General features: G+C 39.7%; 1 protein-coding gene across 1 annotated transcript in view; it reads right to left on the bottom strand.

Annotated features, from left to right (window-relative positions):
- The window catches only part of BICC1 (BicC family RNA binding protein 1), a 326903-nt gene that overhangs the window by 212256 nt on the left and 98917 nt on the right, over positions 1-15730 (bottom strand). Inside the window, exon 2 of the mRNA XM_013004286.3 lies at positions 12621-12667. Coding sequence (XP_012859740.1) covers positions 12621-12667 — 47 coding nt within the window. The remainder of the gene's footprint in view (positions 1-12620; positions 12668-15730) is intronic.

The raw sequence follows: 15730 nt of genomic DNA, 5'->3' as shown, positions 1-15730 counted from the left end.
TCCCAGAGGACACTCCATCTACACTGATCCAATATTCCTCTCCGAGAGGACACTCAGTATATACTGATCCAATACTCCTCTCCCAGAGGACACTCAGTATATACTGATCCAGTACTCCTCTCCCAGAGGACACTCACTATACTCTGATCCAGTACCCATCTCACAGAGGACACTCAGTCTACACTGATCCAATACTCCTCTCCCAGAGGGCACTTAGTCTACACTGATCCAATACTCCTCTCCAAGAGGACACTCACTATACTCTGATCCAGTACTCCTCTCCCAGAGAACACTCAGTATACACTGATCCAGTACTCCTCTCCCAGAGGGCACTGAGTATAAACTGATCCAGCACATTGCCAAAAATTTTAACACACTGTAGTGTTGCTGTTGTGTATTCATTTTAAATCACAGGTGTGGGGAAATATCTACATCTTACCTAAACAGCACTGCATCTTTTAATATATAACTTAATTTGAGCCATTTATTGAAGGATTAAACTCCTTGTCCTCACCCTAGGGCATTTTTTTAATAGTGTATGTGCATAAACTCTTTGAAGATACAGAATGTGCAACCCTTCCCGGAGAAAGGGCATATCTCCTGTGTCCTGGTCTGACTCTTGACAGCAAAGACTAAGCAAGAGCTCCCATACTCCATCAGGAGAAGGGGAGAAAACTGCAAGACGGCGCTTGAACCGTGTTTGAGGGCCATCATTAATTGGGGCTGCCCCAGCTAACAGGGTCTCTCTCTTCTGAGACTTCGGCTTCTCGTCTGTGCCCTTTTTCCCCTCATGAAAGATGACATTCCTGGCTTACTCCCAGCTCGCGTTCCCTCATCACTCTAGCTTTCTCACAGCGGACACGGCCATTCCTGCCTTCTCCCTCTATCCATCCTATATGTTGACTACTCCCACTCAGTTCCCACAACAAATCCAGGTTTTCATCTCCCAGCTTGCTAAAGACAAGCCTGGCTCCCTTGATCTCTCAGATTCAGGTTACAAAGATCATGACCACTGTCCATTACAAGCTTATCAGGGTGTCGATTGACCACGTCTTGGTCCGAATGGCTGACTAGAGAACCAGGAAGCAGGGTCAGCTGTTCCAATCCAGGGCTTGCTCTTTCTCTGTTTCTGGATCAAAAACTCAAAGCTCACTGACATCAAGTCAATGTGACACTCCAGCCTGCCGGGTAGAAGGGCTCCTGTGGGTTTCCACGACTACAAATCTTCACAGTAGAAAGCCTCATCTTTCTCCTTTTTTTTTGGCAGGACATGTGGGAAGGCAGGAAGCATTAATTCCATGAAGGCAAGGCCCATAAACTAAAGTACATAACTGAAGAATGTACATAAACTTGGGGTGGCTATTGGCTGCTATTTAGTTACCCCTTCTCCCCGCTCCATGGCATCTCCATGGCTATGATTGAAGTATAATACACACAAATACATACACACATGGCTCTTGCCAGGGGGACAAACAACAGAAACGTGGGCTATGGAAGACAGCGGTTGGTGTAAGATATGAAAATAATAATAATTTATAATTTACCAGGGGTCCACAGGGATAGGAGAGTGGGGAAGTAAGAAAAAAAGAGTAGCTAATGCCAAGGGCTGAAGCAGAAAGAAAATGTTTTGAAAACGATGATGGCAACATATGTACAAATGTGTTTGATACAACTGATCTATGCATTGTTACAAAAGCTGTAAGAGCCCCCAATAAAATGATTTACTAAAAATAATAATAAAAGGTAAAGTTCAGAGACAAAAACCAAATAAGCTAAATTAGCCAAAGGACAATTCCTAAAGCCAAGTGTTTAAGTAAAATACAAAATACTAAAACCATCAAACAAAACATTGCTTTTGTTTGATTTTTTAATTAAAAACATTATTATTTAAATAATAGAAAGAGTCCCAAGACTGAAGGAAGGGCTGATTCACAGGATGGCAGCATATCATTCCTGTAAATTCCCCAGATGGAGTGAAATAGGAAAACATCAGAATTTCAAACTTAAGAATTATGTGATTTTGTAATCTGTTTAAACTTAACACAGGGAAACCTGTAAGAGCAGAAACAAAAAAGACTCTTGTTTTTCATTTCTTGCAAGTCTTCAACCTACCTTTGACAAGGTACAATCATACTTTTTTATCTGTTCGTGAGAAAACTCTCCCTCTGACAGTTTACACAAGTTTGGTACATGAAAGCCAAGACAGACAACCCTTAAGAAACAGTAACACGAGTAATAGTTCCCTGAGGGAACGGGAGGATAGCATTCACGAATTTATAACTCCACTCAATGGGATAGAACAACAGGATTGTATGTGAATGGATATATTGGACTGTACATGATATGGGGAAAAATCTATTATAGGGTTGAAAAATAAGGGTTTCATGAGGGGTAGAGTGGGGAGGGAGGGGAGAAGAGAGAGCAGACATCAAGAAGCTCAAGAAGAAAGAAAATGTTTTGAAGCAGACTGGTAGCAATTGTACAATACTGCTTGATCTGGTTGATATGGTCGAACTATGGAATGGTATGATAGCTATAAGTGCTCCCAATAAAATGATTAAATAAATGAACAGAAAGAATTTTCTATAATACTAAATGACAAAGGTCAAAAGCAAAGGTAATAATCTAGTACTTGAGAGAATTTGGATAGAAAACTGTTACCCTGCTATTGGAAATGTAAATTGGCACAATCTTTATGGAGACAATCCTGGAAATAAACATTAAAAGCTCTTTAGAAATGTGAAGGAGAAAAAAAAAACTTATTTCTCACACATTCAAGTTTTATTTTCCACGCAGTCCAAGGTTTTAGATCTGATTTCACGGAGATCATTTTAATAAAAAACTAAGTGTTTGCTGGGGATTAGGATTATTATGCACTTTAAAAATCTTAATAAAAACTGGGCTACGTTCACTGGGTCATTATCAAAACATACACTTTAAAAGAATCTCTATGGTATCCTCTGCTTCTGTGGTTCTAGGAAAAAAGAATAAAACAGAAAACGTGGTTTTCATAAAGCTGCTGCATGAAATGGCTGCCAAAATACAGACCAACTACATGCCGCTGCGGCGTAACTCAGGGCAGGAGACTCCACAACAGGCTGAAGGAATAGGGGTCAGACCCCACTGCCCTCTCCCCACCTGCAGCCAAGAGCAGACTGCATGGATGAATGAAGAGCTTGTCACGCATGTCACTGTGCTAACACATTACCTGCTAGACTCTTAATCACATGACATAAAATGATGATTGATTCAATTAACAACATGATCGGGAAATTTTTCTTGTGTGTCATTTTGGGGGTTTTCAACCTAAGTTTATACACACTTACCTCTATTGAACCAGTGGCAGACGGGAACTATAAACACAAATTCTTACATGGAAACATTCTAGGAGCCATAACTTGCTTTAGTTATTAGTAAGAACTCCATGTCCCTGAACATTAGCCTTAAGGACTACATGTCCATGAGTGATCACATCCTTTGGTGATCATCTTTACGCACTTGAGATCATATGTAATGCTGCCCAAACTTCGGAAACTATTGTAACAACAAATAAAGACCTTATGATACATACTTTTTATATCTTTTAAATTGAAGATCATGTAAATATATCACCTACTTAAAAAAACTAAAGGTAAAATTTAGAATGTAATTTTATGTTAGTCAAATTTAATATTTACTATGATTAAGCATAACGACTCCATGTTAGAAAACATATACCTATGAGCTACAATTAATTGAACTCATTTCAAAAAATGTAATCAAAACTTTCACTATTCTACCCAGGGAGGATGCTTCATTCAACACATACAAAATAATAGAAGTGGGCAGGGTATAAGCAATTTTAAGTAGACGCTAACCCTCAACACAATGTTCAAGTGGGTTCCCTCTGACACTCATTTTCTGATACTAACCCCACTCACTGCCATCACGTTGATCCTGACACATGGTAACGCCATCTGCCCCAGGCAGCACTGCTTCATAGAATATTCTGGACTGCAATCTTTATAGAAGCAATATGGCAAGCCTTTCTCCCAGACAACCGCTAAGTGGATCTGATCAATCAACCTTTACATTAGTGTCCACAAGCTACTTATTTTTGAAATATCAAACAAAACAAAAATAAGACAAATCCACTGACACGGAGTTGAAGCCAATTCAGTGTAATCCCATGGGGTTTGCAAAGAATGTGTATGAAGGCGACTGCAGCATCTTTCCTCCCCAGAGTCACCAGTGGGCTCAAACTGCTGGCCTCTAGCAGCTGATCAATTAAGAAAGTGTTCAAGGGGACTCCCTCTACAGCATTCATTTTAGGATTCCAATCCCACCCACTACCTTCAAGTTGATTCTGACCCATGGTAACCCCAAAATTGTCTGTCCCAATCTTGTCCCAAGAAGACAACATCTGCTACTTTGCAGTCTCAAAGTGCCAGAAATCATGTGCCTGTCGAAAAAAAATTAAAAATTTTGAGGGGGAGGAGATAGGTGTGATAAAAGTACACTATATGATTTACCAAATCAATCTCACATGTCAGTCTTACTCTTAACTATCATGAAAAACAAGTTTGTGGTCAGTTTTTCAAATTAATTTCACACATAATGAGAGTATAAAATATTCCAGCACCAAAAAAATGTGTGATGTGCACTTAAGGGAGAAATATTGTGCATAATCTTTTCCAATGGAAAACTTGGCTCTCTTTATTAATGATGCTGACTGAATTTTGTCTTCTCCAGTCACTGGGATTACAGATTCCAAAAGCATTTTGCTGCTTTGATGAGTCACATCTGTAATACAATCACTGTACCCATCACCACCTAATATACTGTAAGACATTTTCCCCTCCAAAATCTGGCCATAATCATTTCACAAGAGGAAGAAAAAAGAAACCGATTAGGAGGAAACGAGACAGACAGTGACTAAGTCATAAACAACTACCCAAAGAACTGTTCAAACAACACCCGGGTGGAGAGTTTCCACGGGTTTCAACTAGATCAAGTTGCCATGCGGGAGGGAGAGAAAACCAGACAGCCGATCGAGGAGGTCCTATCTGTTTCCTCCATCCGGCTCAATCACTGGAGAATTTTTAGCACAGAAGATTTCTCTGGGTGTTGCCATTGCAAATAGTCTAATTTCTGCCAATAATTAAGTAGCAGTCCATAACGGGACATTAAAAATTAAGTGACGTGCAGTTTTAATACACATATAAGAAAGATTAAGGGTCTATAAGTAATTGGTCTCATTCGAAAGTGGGATTAGAGATTATTTTTATCTTATTTTTTCCTTTAAATTTTACTGACTTTGTTGTTGGGAATATGCACAACAAAATATACACCAATTCAACACTTACTACATATACAATGTGGTGACACCGATTGCTATCACTCAGCCTCATGTTTAAGTCATTCCTCCCCTATTAGCATAAACTCTACGATGCCCCCTAGATGCCCACACGCTCTTCCAAGTTGTTGTTGTCACTTTGATAACCACTCAAACCGGCAGCCTTTGACATGATGTCAACTCACAGCAAACCTGTAGGGCAGAGCAGAGCTGCGCCGCAGGGTGTGTAAGGCTGTAAATCCATGTGCCTGCAAACTGCCTTGACTTTCTCCCACAGAACAGCGGGCAGTATCAAACTTTCTGTTAGTAGCCCAATGCTTAGTTCTTCAACAGAGTACGAGGCTTATGGTAGACCTCTTGACTAGTTAAGCTAACCTACTGTTTGGTTTAAGCCTCTTAGGGGGTATTTTTGTTCAAGATTTAAAGATGACCTCAAGGGGTTCATCCATCCTTTGCTCCAGAAAGTTTAGAGTCCATGAGAGTTTGGAATTCTGTCCTGAATTTTCCCCTTTTGATCAGGATTCTCTAAGAAAACTTTGATCACAATGTTCAGTAATGGTATTTGGGTACCATCCCATTCTTCTGGTCGTATGGCAAAGGAAATAGTTGTTTATGAAGGTGATTAGCCACCTATTCTATATTCTCCTATCCCTGACTCTCCTTCTGCTTCTATGGTCTTTTGAACAGAGACCAACTGTCCATCCTTGGATGGCTGCCCAGCCCCTGTACAATAAACTGGGAAATGGAACAGGAGCACAAAACACATTATTAAACCAATTAGCTGAATGCCCCATGAAATCATAGTCCTCGACCTCCAAAACAAGGAAAAAGGATTGACGAGGTGTTTGCTTGTAGCCTTTCCTCTTTTTTTCCCTTATCTATTTTGTGGTCGTTGTTTTAAATATATCTATCATACCACTTTTTATGGCATTTTTAATGACATTTACAATAATTAAATATCCAAGTCCATCTTTATTCAATGTGATTTTCTATCACTTTTCATTCCTCCTCTTCCTCCTACCCTTTCCCCCTCTCACTCCTAGTAACCACTAATAAATTTTGCTTTCTATACATTTGCCTTTTCTTTGTACATAAGTGAGGTCATATATATGTTTCACTTATCAAAATGTCTTCAAGTTTAATCCATGCTGTAGCATATATCAAGACTTCATTAATCTTCTTGTCTGAGGAGTATTCCATGACATTCCTTTGCTACGGTTTGTTTATCAATTTATCTGTTCATTGACATTCAGGTTGTTCCCACCTTCTGGCTACTGTGAATAATGTTGCAATGGATATGGTATACAATTTTCTTCCTGAATCACTTTTACGTCTTTTAAGTTTATAATTAGGAGTGCAATTGCTGGGTCATATAATTCTATCTTTAGATTTTTCAGGAATCCTGCTTTGTACTCTGCAGTGATTATCTCAATTTTACATCTGCACCAGCAATAGAAAAACTTTTGTTCAAGATTTTACCCCCCGAAAGAAGAAAAGACAGGCTACCAACTGGGTGAATAGCTTTGGAAACCATATACTTACTCATCAAGACTCTAGTAACCAAAATAAACTTGCACATACAACTCTGACAACTTAACAGGAAAAGACACATGACCAGGTCATAATTAACAAAGGGCTTGAAGAGATACTTAACCAAAAAAGACATCTGAATTATTATCAAACACACGAAAAGGTGCTGAGCTTCAATACTCATCAGAGAGAATTAACTCAAAACCACATAGAGACACCATTACATTTTCATTAGGATGGTTAAGACTTAAAAAGGAAAAAAGGAAATATCGGTGAGGATGTAGGGAAATCGGAACACTTTTTTTTTTTTTTCAAATGTCAACTACATAAGTATTACAGACAATTTAGAAACAAATAAGGAAAAAATTCCTTTAAATCACAACATTCCTGCAATTAAGGTGTATAGACCTTATCTATAATTATCAAAGATGATAAATCACATTAAGCTGCAAGTTGTAATATATTTTTTCCTACGGGTTTTGTTTATCCATTAAAGGCTTCAAATACCATATGAAGATATTACGCTTTGACAACATACATTTCTGCCTCATTATCTGATTTCTGGTGGGTTGTGGCTCAAAAATCCCTTTCCCTTTATTTTATTTTTTTAATCATTTTATTACGGGCTCACACAACTCTTATCACAATCCATACATACATCCATTGTGTCGAGCACATTTGTACATATGTTGCCCTCACCATTCTCAAAACATTTGCTCTCCACCTAAGCTCCTGGCACCAGCTTCTCATTTTTCCCCTCCCTCCCTGCTCTCCTCTCCCTCATGAACCCTTGACAATTTATAAATTATTATTTTGTCATATCTTGCCTGTCTGACGTCTCCCCTCACCCAGTCTTTTGTAGTCTCTGTCCCCTTTAAACGTCACACCTCTTCCCAAGCCCACCACCACCACTACTATACTAGGTAAAGCCATGTATCTAAGCACTTGTCAATGAAAATGTGAGAGGAAGTGGCATTAAAGCTTGCCTGACAGCTACAAAACTCTTTCCGACTACGAAACTCTTTCTCAAAACACCTTTCTCTTTTATCAACAGCTCACATTGAAAACACGGGTGAATCAATTTTAACCGCAGCGGTAAGATCCATTACTTAAAGGCCAACAGAGCTATTTCTAACAAGGGATTTGAGCCCCTGAGTCACAACAAGGGGCAGAGCCACTAACCAACTAGTCTACTCGCCTTCGAATATTAGATGAGAACAAAATAAATGACTCTTTTCTCTAAGCTACTATATCATTGAGCATTTTCAGTTTAGCCTTTTCCCTAATAAAGCTTCATGAAAAATCATAGATTTCAAATACCTACAGTAAACCAGTGTACAGAAAACCAGGTAGCTCCCCAAGAAGAACAATGACTATGACACATCGGAGTTTAAGTCTACAACACACTATGCAATGATTATTTTAGCTTAGTCGGAGAGAATATATTTGATATCATTATTTGTTCATTTATCATTAGATTCTGTGTAAATATATCAATTCTTACTCTAAAATGATTTCTAAAATGTTATCATCATTGGTTATGCTCATACATCTCTGTTCACGGTATAAAGAGAAGAGTAACGTGTGAAAGCTTTACACTCCTGCATCCACGTTCTCCTCAGAGGAAGCTACTACAAAGTAGGACAGGTACCCTGGAAGACTTATAAGACTTTTTAAAATAAAACGGGTAGTCAAATTTAAACTCAACTAATCTGGTTTGAATTTTGCTTTGGGGCTCATACCCTGAAGTCAAATTTAAAATAAAAAAACCCCAACAATACGCATGTAGATCACTCGGGTTTGAGTTAGTCGAGGATATGACAGGCATTTCCCAAAATACCACCGAGCAGCAGTGTGCCTCTACGACTCATTCTGAAGTGCATCCCAGAATGCCGTGACGTGAAATTAAAATGGGAATATGTATCCCTAGAAGAAACTTCCTGAAGAACAATTCAATACATCTCCATTACTTCATTATACTGTAGATGAGCCATGAGATCTACTTCTGTCTGCTCAAAACACTGAGAATTACTCTTCTGGAATTTGGAACATTTGCCTTTGATTAAACGACAGGTTTTTTCCAGGATGAGAATCCAAATTTAACATGCATCTTGATTTTTCTATCACAAAGACACTTCCTACAGAACTAATTAATGGGGAGATTAAAACACCACCCCTTTAGTTATTCAGAGATTTCATTAACCATTAATCTGTACCCAAAAGTGTAATTTATGACTCTAATTTATAGTTTATAGGATGCACACGTGTCCTTGGACTCAAACATGTGTTTCTATTTAAACTGCTGGAATGTATATGTGGGTCTGCAAAGAGTTATAAATATAAGGAAATCTTCTAAGAATGAAGGCCCTTTATGACCACATACACTGTGTTTTAATTCTGTTTTGAAGATCTCTGACTTTTCCAACGCTGGGAAGTCTGCTTTTTACATCTATATGCTCATACAAACTTAAAAAGATTACTGGGGAAAAAATACTCCCACAGATATAATCTATTGTATCATCACAACTAATCTAAGGCAAAACTATGATTTCTGTTTTTGTTTTGTTTTTCTATTACTAGACCTGCCCCACACAGGCCCCTCACAGTCGCCTATTCTCCATTCCCCTACTCAAAACACAGAGGTCAATTGAAAGAGGAAGAAGGAATCTGATATTAGTCATTTATATTTCATGATGAACTGATTCGACTTTGAGCGAGTTGTTTTTCAGTAGGCACTACTATAAATAGCATTTGCACTAAAAGTCTTTTATGGCCACAGCCTACTGAGCACTCCTTCCAGGGGCTATCAGAGCTGGAGACTTAGAAGACCCAGGACTCATCCTGTCTGGACATAAATCCACGTGCATCTACCCAAACAAGTAGCATCTCTCCCCAGTTCTCTCCTCTATTCTCTTGAAAGTATAGCTCAAAGGGCTTCTTCAGTTCCCTAAACCTTATTTTCTCCCCTCTGTCAAAGATGGAGGAGTCCTGGTGGTGCAGTGGTTATGAGTTGGGCTGCTAATCATTAAGGTCAGCAGTTCAAAACCACCAACTGCTCCATGGGAGAAAAACAGGGCTTTTTCCTCTTGTAAAGAGATACAATTTTGCAATCTCAAAGAGGCAGTTCCACCCTGTGCTATACAGTCACTGTGAGTTGGCACTGACTCATTGACAGTGGGTTGGAATGGGATGGGTTAGGTTAGGTTAGGTTAGGTTAATTTTGGTCAAAGATGGCCAGGAGCTCATTTTCCTAAGTATATGAGATCATGAATTTAAATGGTATGAAGTAGCAGTTCAGATGGTTATGTATAATCAATTTTAAATATTAGGTAAATATGGATGTGAGAAAATAGATGCAGCTTTAAATAATACAAGGAAAAATTAAAGCAAGTAACCTTTTTCACATCATTCTAGCAGTGAGTGTTCCCAGTATCCTACTAAAGACAGTGTACTGTGTTCTGAAATACGCAGACCCAAGTCAAACATCACTAGAGTCAGTTAATGCCAAATCAAGTTCAGGGATAGTATGTGAACTTCAACAACATGAGCCTAAAGCAGTCTGCCCAGAAGAGTTTTAATTTTTTTAAATTTAAATGCCTATAGTGAAGGCCTCCCCAAGACACGCCCCAAAAAACACTTCATCATTCAGTATTTCCCAAAGTGGGCAGTACTGTCCCCTGGGCACCACTGGAATGTTACAGGGGGGGGCAGGGGGCTGCAAAGGTAGTATCTCCACTTTTTCCTGGAATGTGGGCTCTAGTACAGAAGAGTTTAATGGCTGGGAGCGGGCAGGGGAACAGAGTTTGGAGTTTTGTTTTCTGAAAAGGAGGCCAACTAAGTTTAAGAACCTATGATACAGATTACACACCCCACCCTGCATAATGAACCCTTCATATATTATGCATCGACCAAATGTCTGTATTATGAATACCAATGCTTTCCTCCACTTACAAGCCCTCTGACATTCTGTTTTCTGCAGAACATGTCCTTCTCATCTACTCAAGACCACCTTCTACTCTCCTCAAGATCTCAAGAAGCCTTTCTAACATCCTGAAGTCAAATGTTCACTTCCTTAGGGCCTCAGGCTGTTGTGCCATCTACTTTTGTGACCTTATCCCCAGACACCATAAACACCATCAGGAGAGGGTCTACGTCTTATGATGTCTCCCATGTGTGCACCCACGTGTTGGTAAATAAAGATTTTCAGAATGAAAAAGGCTGTAATACAAGTATCAGCTCTTAAAATATTTATTTTTAACACCCCTGGGAGGGCCTGTAGATGAATAACAAAGATGCCCAGAAGGAGTTCACAGAGAAAGCAAGAGCAAGTCATCTCTGATTGCACGTAGGCTTTTGTCCCCAGGTGGGGCGATCTTCTAAAACACAAGTTCACGCCATCTGCGCATGCTGCTACTGGTACTCGTCCCTTCCTCTAGGACACCTGTATGCGTGCTTCCACCACACGTGCTTTCTGGATCTCAAGACAAGGGCAGTGAATCCCAAATGAACTGATGGTTAAGGTTATGTGTTCATTTGCCTAGGCCATGATTCTCGGTATTATGTAATTATCCTTCATTGTGTGATTTTGTATATACATGGGGAATCTCCTTGGAGGTGTGGCCTGCATCTAATATATATAGATTTCTCAAAAAGCTCTCTCACGCTTTTGATCTTGCATCTAACTCATCATCACCCAACTTCTGGTTCTTGGGATGTAAGCCAGTGGCCTGCCACCTGAACTGCAGATTGGGGGATTTGCTACTTTCCACAGCCACATGAGCCAGCAGCCTGCCATCTGGTGTGGGGGTCAGCAGCCCCTATAATCACCTGAGTCAGAAGAAGCCTACATTCTGATGCCTGAGCCATGAATTGACAGCTTTCACAATTGTGTGGGTTGCTTCTTGAAATGAATCTGTCAGTTTATATAATATTATGTAAGTATTTCTTTCACTGGCTTTACTCCTCTCCAGAATCCAGCCTAAGACAGATGTGCATTACATTTCTTTGAAAGGACAGGCATTTTCTTTCATATGAAAACACTTGTTTTCAGAAATAGAACTGACTAGAATTTATCGGTACACAAGCTTTCTAGCTTCTCCTGGTATTTTTTAGTCATCTCCGCCCCATACCTTCCACTGCTCTCCCCCACCAGACATCACACTGATGGCAATGACTTTAAAAGGATGGCCAGAGGTCTCGAGTAAGTAGATCACAAGGATTATCTTTCCTCTGCCCATGATCATGCTGTTGAGAAATAAAGATTGTGAATGACTCTCTCCCTCTACGGCCCTGGACAGGTATGTGCACAGGCAGGAAGGGAATCAGGACTCTCAGGGGAACAGAAGGTAACTAAGGTGTTTTGCTAATAGACGTGTGAGCATGCAATCTGGCAGGCCTTGCTGTTTCATTGCATCTTAGCCTACAAACCAAAGCTCCATTAGAGTTACTCGGAAAACAAAGAAAGCCTTTTGTACAAATGTGCTTGACACAATGGACGAATGTATGGATTGTGATAAGAGATGTAGGAGCCCCGCTAAAAGTATTTAATAAAGTAAAACCTGAAAATATAAATGAAACTTTAAAAAAGAAGAAGAAAGCCTGGCTTTCCTTCTGCCAACCATCTCTAGCTATCTTCTCAAAGATAGCTTTACTGTCCTCCCCATCAAAACCGAGTTACCAGAAGCTTCCACTGGAACTGTTAACACAGGTCTATTTCCCCACAATTGTCACCGAGGCAAGAGGGAAAGTGACTTACCTTTTGAAAAAAGTCTTCCCCACTTTTGCCTTTTCCTTCAGCAGCAGCTGTAAATAAAAATGCATATATTTAAAATATTTTCTTTTTGCAACCTACATATTCAAAACACTTGCGTGTCCAATATAAGACTGCAAAGGTGTACAAGATACCACCCTTGCTCTCCCAAAACTGACATCCCACATCTGGGATTCAACATTGATAAAGAACAAAACACCAATCCAATTACCAGTACACTCCATCTTTAGATAATTCCACACCTCTTTCTCTGAACAACTCATGGATCTCTATGTAGGCACACAGATAAAAATGATGTGATCCTTTAGCGCTAAGGAACAAATGCAGTGTGCAGTTGCACTTCCAACAGGTGATTCGTTTGATATGGACTAGTTCTGAGCTGTTTTTGTTTTGTGTTTTGCAATAATGATATCATCTATAACAGTGGCTCTCAACCTTCCTAATGCCGTGACCCTTTAATACGTTCCTCATGTGGTGACCCCTCAACCATAAAATTATTTTCATTGCTACTTCATAATTGTAATTTTGCTACTGTTATGAATCAGGCGACCCCTGTGAAAGGGTCGTTCAACCCCCACCCACCCCCAAAGGGGTCACGACCCACAGGTTGAGAACCACTGATCTACAGGATTTCAGTTAGCCTTGGAGACTACTTTAATTCACTTCTTCAGTCATACACACAAAGAGAGGAGAGGGACAGAACATGAGGATTAAGCAGTCATGGTAAAGGACATAGCTACCAACAAAAACATCAAGTCAGGATAGGTAAAAGGTCACTTATTTGAATAACCATTTTTGTATCTAAATGGGAACCTATCAACACTGTCCAAACCTAGTTCTCTGTATGTCCAAACACCCTGTGGCTCTGTGGCCATCATTCATTTGTTTGTGGAGGGGCCTGGGGAATTTCACTAAAAAGAGAAAGAAGACAGAGAGTCAAAAGCTCTTTGCATGTAATAGAGATGATAACTTCAGAGGGCAAACATCAGTGTATGTTTATGAAGATTTGCATTTATATATGTGGTGTGTGTAGTGTGTGTGTGTGTATGTGTGTGTGTGTGTGTGTGTGTGTGTGTGTGAAATCCATAACTCAGTGGAAGTGCCCCGTATTCCCAGGTCTTGCAAGTTTTCTACCATTAACATGGGACAATCTTACTTTTCTAACTCTTATTTTACTGTAAAATATTTGCGTTTCTCTTCTCTGATAGATTCTACCAAACATGGATGGTGTGTGTGTGTGGGTGTGTATGTGCGCACACACACATGTACACACATCTCCAGAGGACCTACTAAGATGATCAAAGACCCAGGAAATGTCATAGAGCAATCCCTTAAGAACCACACTTGTCACTGGGCAAGTTTTTATACACACTTTCTATCACTCTGGCATTTTGTTCAGTGGAAGATCCAGATTTAAAGAAATTTCATTTATTAATATCTGTAGGGTTTTTTGTTTCAAATTTAAATAAAAGACCCCTGCTATTTGGGGGAAATATTTAATCAATAGCTTTTCATTAAAAAAAAAAAAAAGAACACACTCATTTCAAAGAACATTTTAAGAAAACATGAAAACAAGGGCTAGAAAGAAATGAACAATTAAAAATGGTATTCTAATGTGTGGCGGTCTAAGCTAAGTGGTCCCCAAAGACATCCATTCCTAATCCCTAGAAGCTGGAAATATGTTACCAGATTTTGTCGGTGTGATTAAATTAAAGATCTTGAAATGGGACGAGTTATTCCACTGAATTATCCACCTGAGCTAAATGTAACACCAGGGTTCGTACAGGAGGATGGCAAGAAGGATAAGAGTTCAAAAAGGTGATGTAATCATTGACGCGTGGGAAGGAAGGCACTGTGAGGACAGAAGCAGAAGTCACAGGAGAGCTTTGAAGACGCTACATTACTGTCTTTAATGGGAAATTCTGGAAAAGAGCCAGAAAGCAGATTCACCCCGACAGTGTCGCCTGAGAGTGCAGCCCTGCCGACACATTGATTTCAGCCTAGTGAAGCCATTTCTGGATTTCTGATTTCCAGAAAAGACAGGAAGTTTAGGTTGTTTTAAGTTTCTACATTTATGGTAATTTGTGGAGGGAAACTTAGCAGAAGGAAATGCATACAGTGTCCATATTACCATATATACTCGAATATAAGCTGACCCAAATATCAGCCGAAGCACCTAATTCTACCACAAAAACTGCATTAAAAATGTGCTGAAAAACTCAGCTTATCGGGTGCATAAGAAAATGTGGTGAAGAAAGCTGATGATGCCTGGCTATCAAAAGACATAGCATCTGGGGTCTTAAAGGCTTGAAGATAAACAAGCGACCATCTAGCTGAGAAGAAACAAAGCCCACATGGAAGAAGCACACCAGCCTGCGTGACCACGAGGGGTCGATGGGATTAGGTATCAGGCATCAAAGAACAAAAAATCATGTCATTGTGAATGAGGGGGAAAGGCAACTGGACATCCACTTACAGAAGGGCTGTGGGGAGGAGACGACCAGTCAGGATGCACTATAGCACTGATGAAACATACAGTTTTCCTCTAGTTCTTTAATGCTTCCTCCCCCACTCCCTGCACTATCATGATCCCAATTCCACCTTACAAATGTGGCTAGACCAGAGGATGTACGTTGGTACAGATAAGAACTGAAAACACAGGGAATCCAGGACAGATGAACCCCTCAGGACCAATAATGAAAGTAGTGATACCAGGAGGGTAAAGTGGGAAGGACAACAGAAAAGTGGGTGAAGGGAGATGTCAGACAATGTGAGACATCACAAAATAATACTAATTTATAATTATCAAGGGTTCATGAGGGAAGAGGGGGGAGGCGGAGAGGGAGAGGAAAAAATGAGAAGCTGATACCAAGGGCTCAAGTAGAAAGAAAATGTTTTGAGAGTGATGGTGGCAACAAAGGTACAAATGTGCTTGACACAATGGACGTATGTATAGATTGTGATAAGAGTTGTACAAGACCCAATAAAATGATTTTTAAAAGAAAAAGAAAAGAAACGGCTTATACAAGAGGATATATGGTATCTTAATTTTACTAATTTTCACCAAAATGTATGTCCTCATCATCATTACAAGC

Source organism: Echinops telfairi, unplaced genomic scaffold (assembly GCF_000313985.2).
Source record: "Echinops telfairi isolate 266 unplaced genomic scaffold, ASM31398v2 ScPeMD7_70;HRSCAF=299, whole genome shotgun sequence".
NCBI classification, from domain to species: Eukaryota; Metazoa; Chordata; class Mammalia; order Afrosoricida; family Tenrecidae; genus Echinops; species Echinops telfairi.
Note: the sequence above shows the minus strand (reverse complement) of the source record. Positions and strands in the feature narration are given on the sequence as shown.